At 40.1% G+C, this 12696-nt stretch overlaps 1 protein-coding gene across 5 annotated transcripts in view; it reads left to right on the plus strand.

Annotated features, from left to right (window-relative positions):
- The window catches only part of LOC135883552 (connector enhancer of kinase suppressor of ras 2-like), a 569301-nt gene that overhangs the window by 204649 nt on the left and 351956 nt on the right, over positions 1–12696 (plus strand). For all 5 annotated transcript variants that reach the window (XM_065410743.1, XM_065410741.1, XM_065410742.1 and 2 more), the window contains exons 3-4: positions 3856–4058; positions 5483–5570. In XM_065410743.1, coding sequence (XP_065266815.1) covers positions 3856–4058; positions 5483–5570 — 291 coding nt within the window. The remainder of the gene's footprint in view (positions 1–3855; positions 4059–5482; positions 5571–12696) is intronic.

Consider the following 12696-nt stretch of genomic DNA (forward strand, 5'->3'; position numbering starts at 1 on the left):
TTTTCTTTTTCTATTTTTTCTTCTCTACTTTCTGCTATTCTTTCCACAGTATATCTATTAATCAAAGCTATTGCTCTCTTCAAATTTAAAATCCTCAGTAAGAGCACCAGTCTTTGACTTTGTACCCTGCATTTTGTGCAGTGGGTCTTGCAAGCCAAAATTTGAACCAGCTGTTTTCATTATAGCTTTCTTTTTTAGATCAAAGTCCTTGCACTCATACAGCTCTCTGATTTTCTGTCTTGTGGATGGATGTGATATTTTCAGTTTGCTTGTGTCCTTTCATTATAAATGATCCTGCTCTGTACTCAAATGTCAAGAGAAGAAACATAATTGTATATGCTTTCACCTTTCTCATACACCATTTGGGGGATAAGAAAAGAATAGTAGAAAATGCAGGATTTTTTCTCCCAGGTTAGACCCATTGATGATAGGTTTGTTTGTGTTTTTACCATTCAAATATATAGCTTAATGATGGTCCATGCACACTATATTCTAATAGCTTATGCATGCAGATGAAAAACAAGGTTCTTAACCAAGTTTTCACCCTTTCTGGCCACCAGTGCTTACCTTCAGTTGTCTCCACAGGAAGTTCTGCATCTGTTTTTGTAATAAATGAGAATGTAAAATTTGTGCCATGGTGAATGTGCTGCCAGTATCAAGCCTACATTTCTCAGCACTTGGGAATTTAGAAAAGCACTTGGGACTTAGAAAGGCCAATACATTCCTATCTCAATTGCAACAGCCAAAGATTGTTTCCTTTTCTTACCTGATGGCAATAGTGGCTTTTCTTGAGAGAAAGTTGGCAATCTCCCAGATTTTCTACATAGGAGTGAGTTATGGGCAGGCACCGTGGTTGGCCTGTTAGCACAAGGACAGGGAGATATGGACTCTGAAATACAAACAGGAGGAACTGGCTTATGCTCCTTAATATGGGTTACTGAATAGGCAAAATCAAGCTCCTCTTGAAAGGGAGAACCACAAGACTCTTCCTTACTAACTGTTGTATAGGCATTTTAGTGGGGCCACTTGCTTATTGTCCCAGTACAAGAGAAAGGGAGAGAAAAGGGGAGGAACACATATACATATTTCAATGAATAAATGAGTAGCTATAAATGTTAAGCAGATGACAAGTTAATATAAAACAGCCTGCTTTTTAACAAGGATTTCAGCACTCAAATGTATTAGGTAAGTAAAACTGTCAAACATTTCCTGTATAATGCTCATTTAGGGGGAATGAAGGAAACTGTTTTCCATGTCAAACACCATGGGTAAGCCTAAGCTGCAATTAAAAAAAAAAAACCCACAGCAGAGAGTCTCAGAGCCCAGGTCGATTGACTCGGGCTTGTGGGGCTTGGGCTGTGGGGCTCAAGAATAGATATTTGGGCTTGGGTTGGAGCTCAGGAGCCTGAATATCTACAGGCCTATTTTTAGCCCTGTGAGTGTAGCTCTGCAAGCCTGAGTCAGTTGACCTGGGCTCTGAAACTCAGTGCTTGCGGGTCTTTTATTACCAGGGCCGGCTCCAGGCACCAGCTTGGCAAGCAGGTGCTTGGGGCGGCCACTCCGGAGAGGGGCGGCAGGTCCAGCTATTCGGCGGCAATTCGGCGGACGGTCCCTCACTCCTGCTCGGAGCGAAGGACCTCCCGCCGAATTGCCACCGCAGATCGCGATCGCGGCGTTATTTATTTATTTATTTTTGGCTGCTTGGGGCGGCCAAAACCCTGGAGCCGTCCCTGTTTATTACAGCATAGATATACCCCATATTTTATGTACATCTTCTGCTACCCACTTCAAACCCATTATGCATAACAATCTAACCCTCAGCTGCCCACTTCAACTCAGGTGACTGCCTACAACATGCATTACCCCTTATGCATAACAATCTGTCTCAACTTGTAGTTAGCTCAGACACTCTGATTTCTTTTCCCAGACCTGAAGTAGAGCTCTGTGTAGCTCAAAAGCATGTACCTTCCACCAACAGAAGATGGTCCAATACAAGACATTACTTCCCCTACCTTGTGTCTCATATCGTGGGACCAGCACAGCTACGTCACCACTGCAAACATTTTTTTTATTTGTCTATTTTGCTAGTTAGTCTTTAATTTTTATCCATATCCTGTTGTGTATTTTGACATTCTTGCAGGGTAGGTCTGGGTGAAAAGAATGCATTCTGTCCCACAACCATTTCTGTTTTTTTTTTTTTTTTTTTTAAATCAGAGCACATTGCAGAAAGCTGACTACTAAGATAAAGTATTTCCTCTCCATTTAGATTGCAGTCCACCCCTGCAGTTCAAATCCCTCTTCTAACAGTCAAACTTTCTGAGGAAGGATGGTCTTGCAGTTAAGACACAGGCCTGGACCTCAAGTAGTTGAATCTTACAAAACAGTGTTCACAAACATTTGTTCAGATTCCACGTGGTTGTTTGGTCCCTAGCTATGAATAGTCACATAAACAGGTTTCTCTTCTCACTAATGTTTGGGAAATAGCTGTTCTTTGTATATATGTCTCTATTCTCATGCAAACAAGCTATACATTGTTAACTATTCATTAGCATCTGTATTCATGGTTTAAAAGTTTGTTTCTGCTCTCTGAGTGGATGATAATGCCACATGACATAGAGGACCAATCATACACTATAAATGATGAATAGTTGAAGTTAACAGTGGATAATCAATCAATGTTCTGAAATTTGTTCACAAAAACAGTTTAAACAGTCTTGAATAGCAAATTAACTTGTAAGAATAAAAGTCTGAATGAATTACAACAAAAAAGAGCTAAATTCATCAGATTATTTACAATGAGCAGTTTAACCAGCTGTAGTGTCACATACAAAATGGGAAATGACTGCCTAGGAAGGAGTATTGTGCAAAGGGATCTGGGGGTCATAGTGGACCACAAGCTTAATATGAGTGAACAGTGCAACAGCTGTTGCGAAAAAAGCTAACATCATTCTGGGATGTATTAGCAGGAGTGTTGTATTCAAGACACGAAAAGTAGTTCTTGGGCTCTACTCCATGCTGATTAGGCCTCAACTGGAGTGTTGTGTCCAGTTCTGGGTGCCACATTTCAGGAAAGATATGGACAAATTAGAGAGAGTCCAGAAAATAGCAACAAAAATGATTAAAGGTCTAGAAAACGTGACCTATGAGGAAAGATGCAAAAAATTGGGTTTGTTTAGTCTGGAAAAGAGAAGACTCAGGGGGTACATGATAATAGTTTTCAAGTACATAAACGGATGTTACAAGGAGGAGGGAGAAGAATTGTTCTTCTTAACCTCTAAGGATCGGACAAGAAGCAATGGGCTTAAATTGCAGGAAAGGAGGTTTAGGTTGGACATTAGGAAAAACTTCCTAACTGTGAGGGTGGTTAACCACTGGAATAAATTGCCTAGGGAGGTTGTGGAATCTCCATCATTGGAGATTTTTAAGAGCAGGTTGGACAAACTCCTGTCAGTAATGGTCTAGATAATACTTAGTCCTGCTGTGAGTGCAGTGTACTGGACTAGATGACCTCTCGAGGTCCCTTCCAGTCCTATGATTCTACCTTATGTGATCCTGAGTAAATCATTTAACATCTTTGACCCTCTATTTCCACCTCTGTAAAATGGGAATAATGCATTTATTACTTACCTACCTTGGAGAGAGGCTGTGAAGGGCTTGGAAAGGAAGGGCTCTGAAAGGTCAGCTGTTAAATACTCATTATCTACTGGGACAGTTCATCAATTCCTGACTTGTCTTGACTTTTCTGTGTTCAAGAATTGAGTGAATCAAAGCAAGCTGCAAATGTTTCAGCTCAATATTCTGTGGCTTAGCTATCTGCTTTAAACGTGTTGTGTGATGTATACTTTTTTCTTTCAGAATTATGGTTTGGAGACAGAAAACCTGAGAACACTCTCTCATAAGCTGAATGCCTCAGCCAAAAATCTTCAGAACTTTATAACGGGTAGAAGGAGGAGTGGCCATTATGATGGCAGGGCCTCCAGACGACTGCCAAATGATTTTCTTACCTCTGTTGTTGACCTGATTGGTGCTGCAAAGAACTTGCTAGCCTGGCTGGACAGGTAATTTAGAGCTTTTTAATTCTTGCGGGGGAGGGGGGAGGGAGAAGAGTAATTCTTTTGCCCTGTTTGTTTCTTTTTCTCTTTTTTCTCTTTCTCTTATTCTAGTATTAGAATTGTAATTATAGGTTTTACTTTGTAAATTTTGTTATATACTTGAGTTCCAGGCTGAATAGGCCTGGGTCAGGGGCCGGCTGTGGGATTTTTGGAGTCTCTTTTCTGTGAAATTAGCAATTTCAGTCTTGTTCCTAGTGAATGGCAAAAATTGCCACTACAGATGGCAGGATCGTTTCAATTTCAGAAGGAAGGATAAGGGATAAATTAACATAGAAACTGAGCTGCCCTAAAACCAGAGCAAAGAGTGGTCCTGACCATTCAGGGCTGACGCAAATTAAGAGAGCAGTGTAGGGAAATTTGACCTGCTGCTATCCCTGCTGCATACCTGTTCTTGGATAATTTCTAAAAGAAATTATACTGCTTGCTTATCTCTGGAAACTCAGAGCTTACTAGTTGACTTTTTGTTAACAGTAGAGGGCAGGTTCATACATTAGTCACTCTTGTCACATTAATTACTGCTTGATGAGAGAATGCTATGATTTCTCATTGATGAATTAGGAATCAGTTTACAAAGTAACTCTCTGCATGAACTGTGTTAAAATATTGATTATGTATGAACTACTATTTTATACATACACTGCATTTCTCTATAGAAGTGAATAGCTTCAGTTGAAATCTGAAACTATTGTGCATATAAATGAATGACATGACCATTCTTCACAAAGCTTGTTATGACCCTGATGACATTCTCTGACCTAATGCTAGCAATCAAGCTCTCCTGGGATGTAATCTCATCAGTCTTTATAAGCCAAATGGGTCAGATCTGAACAGTACTTGGAGACTCCAAGGAAAACCCAGGTCCTGCAGGAAGTTGGGTTAGTAGCTCAGTAAATGGCACTCATCCCTCTTAGTTAATACTGAACTAAGGCTATAGTTTGCCCCTAAGGAGCAGAGTGCTGCTTGATGTGCTATCTTTTGGATAAGCCATAAAACTAAGGACTTGACTGCTATACTTATTATATCTGCCCAGTGCTGAGGCATATCAAACATCTAAGGTACTAGAAGTATGCCAGGTACATCCTGCAGTCACACACTGTTCTACATGGGGTTCCTCAGTTTCTATACAGCCTGCACTGTGGGATAGCTCAGTGGTTTGAGCATTGGCCTCCTAAACCCAGGGTTGTGAGTTCAATCCTTGAGGGAGCCAAAAAAATAATAATTGGGGATTAGGTCTTGCTTTGAGCAGGGGATTGGACTAGATGACCTTCTGAGGTCTCTTCCAACCCTGATATTCTATGATTACAGGAAGGTACAGCTCAGTAACACAGATTGCTGAGGTCTCCTACAAACTTGTTGTCCTTCTCTGGCAGGTCTCCATTTGTCAGTGTGACAGAATACTCACTGCTGAAAAACAATATTGTTCAACTGTGCCTGGAATTAACAACCATCGTGCAACAGGTAAGAACAGGTTTATTGTATACCATACCTAAATCACTTCCACACTGCTGAAGAAAGAGTAAAATATTACAAAAATTGTTAGAAATGTGTCACCTCATCAGGAGAATTTGTGTGCGTTTTGGGGGCTGGTGGGAGTGGAGGGAGGAGGTGTGTGTGTGCAACATCTCAGTTGCAACTACAGTAATTATTTACTAGTAATATTAGGAAAGAATGTTTGTATTTTAATTGTTTTCAAGGATATTGATGGGTTTTCTCTCCAAAAAGTAAAAACAAATTATTGCAGTATCTCCAGCTGATCCTCACTTCATCATCCCCTTTTCCTCCCCCAACATATTCTATTCCCCTCTTTCCCTGATTTCCAGCATATGATTCCTTGCTGTATGCTTTCTTGTTGCTTACCCAACTGATACATATTAGACTTGAAGTTTTTCATCATAAATCAGACAGCCACCAGACCCCTAATCATTTTGTTGTTCTCTGAAGTCCCTGAAATTAGTCAATATATTTCTGATAATAAGGTGTCTAGAATTTAACACACAATATTCCATGTTCCCTGCTAAATGTTGTCAAAGATAAGCTAAAAGTGGATGCATAGACAAGAGCTAGACAAATACAATAGAAGTATATATTTATAAAAATAGTTGTGAATAAAACCTGCCAATTCACTTCATTGGTATCCATGACCCTTTCATTTGCAATTTGAAGTATTACTGTGAGCAAGACTAAATTTCCAAGAATGTTCGTAGAAAGTGAAAGCATCACGATTACTAATGCAGCATCACAAGAGCAGGCAGAGAGCACAGATAGCAAAGGAGGATGCAGTTTTTGCCTTGTCTATACCTGATTGGACAGGGCAAAGCAGCTGCAGAAAAGAAGATGAGTGGGCTATACTGGCAAATGGACAGCAAGAGATTGTCACTTGGAGCCTAGCAGTTCAAAAGTGTCTAATCTAAACTAAATAAAATTGGCAGAAAAAGGTATATTTCTGATGTAAATCTACAGATTTTAGAAAGGGCCTCATGTAATCTTAACCTTTGAGATTTATTTAATAAAAATGCACTATTGACTTTCTCTCCTTAAAATTCAAATCTATTAAATAAGCAAGAACAGATTTAAAGAATTGTGCTGCTAAAACCACACAAGGAAGTCATCTGACTGGGTGATACAACAGCTTTTCAGACACACTGATAAAATTTGTTAGTACCTAGTTGACATAACCTAGGATGTCATGGAAAAAGTAATAAAACTTACAGAAAATTAAGTTTGTTTGTATACAAGGAAAGTTCTACAGTCATTCTGGAAGTGATTAATAAAATGTGGAGATCAACAGTAATTATTTAAGCTTAGAAAATATGTGGATTGCAATGTTGTGCCTTGTTTCCATGGCAATCATATGATTGCAATTCAATGGCTGTGTTTCCTCTGAAAATAATTGGTATCCTCTTGATATACAAGTGCAGCAAGAATACTGAAGCTCTAGAGCAGTGGTCCCCAAACTTTTAACCTCATGCCTACCCCACACCTCCCACCACCCATGGAACCGGGAGCAGGGACAGGGCTCCGGGAGGGGGAGACATGGATGGGGTAAGGGAGCCCAGGCTGGGGCCACAGTTGGGGTGGAAGCGGACCCTTGGCTGGGAACCGAGGCCTGCAGCTGCAGCCGGGCATGGAGCCCTGGGCTTGGGGCCATCAGCCAGGACCTCAGGCACAGGGCTGGCAGCCGTGGCCAGGAGTAGATCCCTGGGCGCAAGGCCAGCAGCTGGGACCAGGGCCAGGAGTGGAGCTGGGTGGTGCTCCCTCTCCGCCCCCTGTGGGAGTTGGTCTGGGCCCAGCTGTGCCACCCCGAACGTTTCTCCACACCCCCTAGGGGGGCACGCCCCACAGATTGAAGACCTCTGCTCTAGAGTAAAGTCTGAGTGCATAAGTTTGATTTAGAACTCATCTCACTCTTCCTTGGTCTCACTAATTCCCTATTAGCACCAAGGAGGAGGGAGATAGTGGAAAACGGCATTGCATAGAGCCACAAAATAATCATAGCTGAATATCTTAATATTGAGATCCCATGTTGCGTTAATATGTGAAGATGATGCATCAGAAAAACACAATCTTATATCATAACACACTTTTAGGACACAGTGTTGATAATATTTTGTGGCTCTCCACTGACTCAGTTGGATGATAAAATGGCACTTTAGCTTTACAAAGCAGACTGCCATTGCTCTAGAAAAATGAATACACCAAATTAATCAAACCTGTTGGCGTACTGCAAAGCCTATCTATTTTTTCTAATGTTGGTGAGGGACAAGGGTATAACAGCTCATATTCTGAGGGAAGGGAGGGTATTTATGTATTTTTCCATGGTCTGGTTAGTTAATTTTCCTTTGGGCTTTGTGGTGAGACTAGGTCCAACTGGATCTGGTATAATTTTGTTGTTTGTGTATGGTAGTAAGATATCTTAAAGATGCTTAGAGCCCGTGATAGGTGCTTTTCATGTTTATTTTAATCAAAATAAACAATATAATTTAATTTTAACATAGTGCTGTTTGAAATAGTACGATGTTAAAACACACTAAGGAACTTTTAGTGTACACCAGGAGGGTCTACACAGAACAATTAACGCAGCACGTTAGCATACTTTAGAAATCTCACTCCCATGGTGAGCATTACCCCACCCTGTAGTAAAGCCCCTAGATAAGCTAAATAAATTGAGCTACTTCAGTAACTGGTGTGTGTGTTCCATGTCATGAATCATTCATTTAGCTCATTGTGTCTCTCCAAGTTGCAGCTTTTATTTTAAAAAAGGGTGGATACCAAAACTGGACAAGTATTCTAGTTGTAGTCTCAGGTAATATCACTTTTGTACACCTACTTAATATACCCCTATTCTATACATGCAAAAATTGTGTTAACCCTCTTAGCCACAATATCAAAGTGGGAACTCATGTTCAGTTGATTAACAATGAGCCCTAAGTTCTTTTTAGAGTCACTGTTTTCCAGGATACAGTCCTCTATTCCGTAAAAAATGCCCCACATTCTTTATTCTTAGATGAGTGACCTGGCCTTTGGCTGTATTAATGCATGCTACTTGATTGTTCCAAGCTTGCAAAGGGTCTAGAGCACTCTATCAGTTGCCTGTGTTTATCATTATTTATCACACAACCAGGCTTTATGTCATCTGCAAACTTTATCATCAAAATTGTACATTTCTTCCAGATTATTGATTAAAAAAATTTAATAGCATTTGGTTGAGCATCAATCCTTGTGCGCCCTATGAGGACCGCCACCCCCCCCCCCCCCAGACACTCTTGTTGAAGAATCCCCATTAACGATCACATTTTGAGATCAAAAACATTTTGTTCTAAGTATGTGTATTTGTATATTGAGGGCTAAATAGAGTTCTTCGTCTTATATTTGTAACTTGCCTTTTCTCTATTTATTTAAATAAATTCAGTATTTTAATCAATTAGAATGGTAATGGCATGAGGTACGTTGGCAGGGATATTCTGGATGATGCAAGAGCTGGTTGGTATCTTGTTTGAATGTGGATATGTAACACTACTACTACTATTTTGTAGTTCTCTTTATTTTACCATTATATAGAACAGAACTAAATAATGGGTATTCTATAATATAAAAGCCCCAAGTTAAAATCCACCTTTAAACATGTCACTAATCATTTTTTTGGCAAGGGATAAATGTGACACTTTAGCTATCATGTATTTCCTAAGTAAAATAAATAGACTGAAACCCTATGCATGTTAAACCTTGTGGTCTTCTTAACGAGTTTCCCTAATGCATACTACATATCAAAATGAAAATAATTCACCATAGTATCCTAAGTGTAATGCTCCTAGTGGTCTTAAATGCTTATTTAAACCAGACAGATATAGAAAAAACCTTATACGTATATCTTCTAAATTGTATCCCAATAGCTATTAAAAAAAGAACATCTTTAAATTATAATATAAACTTCAGTATGCAACATAAGCATAGACCCTTTTCTCTAAAATTAATTCATTCTGCTCTACAAAACAGAGAAATTTCAGATTTACTATACATACGAGTCCTTTATTGTTTGACCTGAAATAATTAAGTTTACTCAGAATGAAGCTTACATTTTAATTTAGGTGTCCAAAATACATAATTTAGATTGGAACATTAGCTCTAAAGTACTTGTGGCACCTTAGAGACTAACAAATTTGTTAGTCTCTAAGGTGCCACAAGTACTCCTGTTCTTTTTGCGGATACAGACTAACACCGCTGCTACTCTGAAACCTAGCTCTAAAGTGAAACTCTAAGCCTTGCTCTGATCATTTTATTGTCTTGGTACTTGAAGGGTTAAAGGGAGGCAGTATTTAATAAAATGGATATTCTGTTTGAAGTATGTTAAACTAGTAGGAAAAAACTGCCTTAGGCATTGCCAGCCACACTAATTGAATACTTTTTGTGCTGTGGGAAAAAAAGCTAGTATGAATACAGAAAAAACATCAAAGGGATACTTGACCATGGAGTGCAAATAGAAATTCTTCTATATCCCTAAGTTCTTTGGTTCTCACCATCTTCCATTTTAATCTTTTTTTCTTGTACTGACACTAATTTTTTCTCAAAGCTGTGTCCATAGAGAAATCAATGTTTGTAAAACAAATCTGATACTCTAAAACAAACTCCATAATGCAATACCTTTAAGCATAAATGGTGAGATTCTTACTCCCTGTACACCAGGTAAAAGGGCTGCAGCTGAGTAAAGAGGCTCTAAAAGTCCAAGGTCTAGCTAGGAAAAGATTCCCGCAGCACAGGAAATGAGGAAGACAGCAATAGGCTGCCTCCCAAGGTTCTCTTTTCAGGGCCATGCAAGAGGTGTTTGGTGGGGCAGAGGGGCCACAACATACTGCACTGGTGAAATTCTTGGCAGTCCAGGGAGGCTGTAACTTAGGCAGGTCTACACTACAAATTTACATTGGTGCAGCTGCGCCGATGCACCGCATCTGGTGAAGCTGCTCTAAGCAGACGGGAGAGAGATCTCCCATTGGCTTAGTAACCCCACCTTCATGAGAGGCAATAGCTATGTCAGCAGGAGAAGCTCTCCTGCTGACATTGTGCTGTCTATGTTGTGGGGGGGGGGCAGTAGGGGCGGTATAACTACGTCGCTCAAGGATGTGGATTTTTCACACCCCTGAGTGACATGACTATACCAAAGTAAGTATGTAGTGTAGACCAAGCCTTAGACAGGCTTCCATGGCTGTCCCTAAACTTTGCAGGGGGCTTCTGTGGTCCCTGGAGCAGCCCAGAATTGGGCAGGTGCATAGGTGGCTTATAACCACCTTAGCTGTCTGTGCTATGGTTTCTTTGCTGTGCCTCATAGGTCTCAGGAATCTAGATAAGTAAGAGAGTAAGAGGTTTTAGCTGTTTGTTATTGGAAAAGAGGAAACTTTAAACTAACCCAACAGAAGAATTCAAAATTTGGAAAGGAACTAATGAGGAGGGAAGTTTTTGATACTAACAGGTGGAATATTATTATATTATTATTAGCTAAGCTATGGAATATTATCTAGATATTTGGTCTTGATAAAGAAATTATTTTGTGTCAGAGCTGGTCAAAAATGTTCATGGAGCATTCTTCTGTTGGAAAATGAGTTTTTGTCAAAAACAAACTTCCTCTGCAAACATTGATTTTTGACTAAATTTCATTTTATTTTTATTTTTTTAAAATGCATTTAAATGAGGTTGAAATATTAAATGTTGACATTTTTGGAATGGAACTTGTTGATTTTTTTCATTTAAAATGATCTTTTGTTTCATTTTTTTATTTTATATTACAATATTTTAAAGAAATGTAACATCAAATCAAAAGAAAATATTTTGATTAACCCAAAACAATTCAAAAATGCAAAGTTTCCCATGAAATGAACATTTTCCTTCACAGGTCTAATACTAGGTAAATCAGTTCAAGTATAAGTGAATTTCATAGGCATCTAGGTTAGTTTCTTGAGAAGACAGTGACATTGGAGGTTGAGAACAACCCAGAAAATAGGATTAAAATAAGCAAACCAACCAAATCTATAAGTGTAGGTCCATAATGACATTTTGCTGTTCCTAAAATTTCTGATGTTTTTATGATGTCTTTAGCTGTGTAAATAGAGGGGGTTCACAGACGAGATACTAAATTGGAGCAAGGCATGGGGCGGTACTGGGCCAGGGAGACCCCGCCTCTCAGCAGTTGCGGGCCTGTTCCAGTGGTGGGACAGTTTAAAAGGGCACTGGAAGCCCAAGGGCATGGGGAAAAGCAGTTACAGGCTGCACCAGCAAGTGAGTCTAACACCTGGAGCTATGGGAAGAGTGAGTACAGACTTGGTAAGGCCACTCTGGAAGCTGTGATCCATATTCCCCCCTGCCTCCCGGTTTGAGTTGGGAATCCAAGAGTGACCTCCAAGGAGGGGATGTTGTCCCCCTGGCAGACTATGCTGATACTGAAAAAACTGTGACCACACCCCTAACAGAGCTATATCCCAGAAGGAAGTGACCCAGGGGCGTGTAACTTGGGGTGGACCAACAAGTAGTCCAGACACTGCAACATCTCTTTAGGGTCCTGGGTCAGGACCCAGTGGAATGGGAGGGCCCTACTCCCCCTCAGTGCTGTCATGACAGAACCCCAATGGGAGAAGAAGGAATACACAGGAGGGAGAGGCTCCCCTGTATATGACTCAGCAGGGCCCATTCTAGAACAAGCCAATGGAAAAGAACTGAGGAGCCACTGTATGATCACTAGACCAGCTGGCTGTTGAATTGACCCATTTCGGGGAGGTACTGAACTTGATTCTTCTCTCAGATTGGTTTGACCCTTGTGCAACTCCATTGAAAATAATGAAGTAATTCCTGATTTCTACTTTCTTTGTGCTGCACTTTTAAATGTAGGGAGCCTTCTACTTGCCAGTTGGGAGCAATGCGGAATGCCAGTTTAAGATGACTACTACAGAAAGTAATACATTGCGTGCTCTCTCTTTGTAACAATCATTTTAAGTTGCCTGTCAGTACTGTTTCCCTTCCCCACTTCTGGGCAAGCAAGCAGAAAATTTCCTGCATTTAAAGGTATAGTAGACAGAACACAGAATCATAACATTTAATAACT

This window comes from Emys orbicularis, chromosome 9 (assembly GCF_028017835.1).
Source record: "Emys orbicularis isolate rEmyOrb1 chromosome 9, rEmyOrb1.hap1, whole genome shotgun sequence".
Taxonomy (NCBI): Eukaryota; Metazoa; Chordata; order Testudines; family Emydidae; genus Emys; species Emys orbicularis.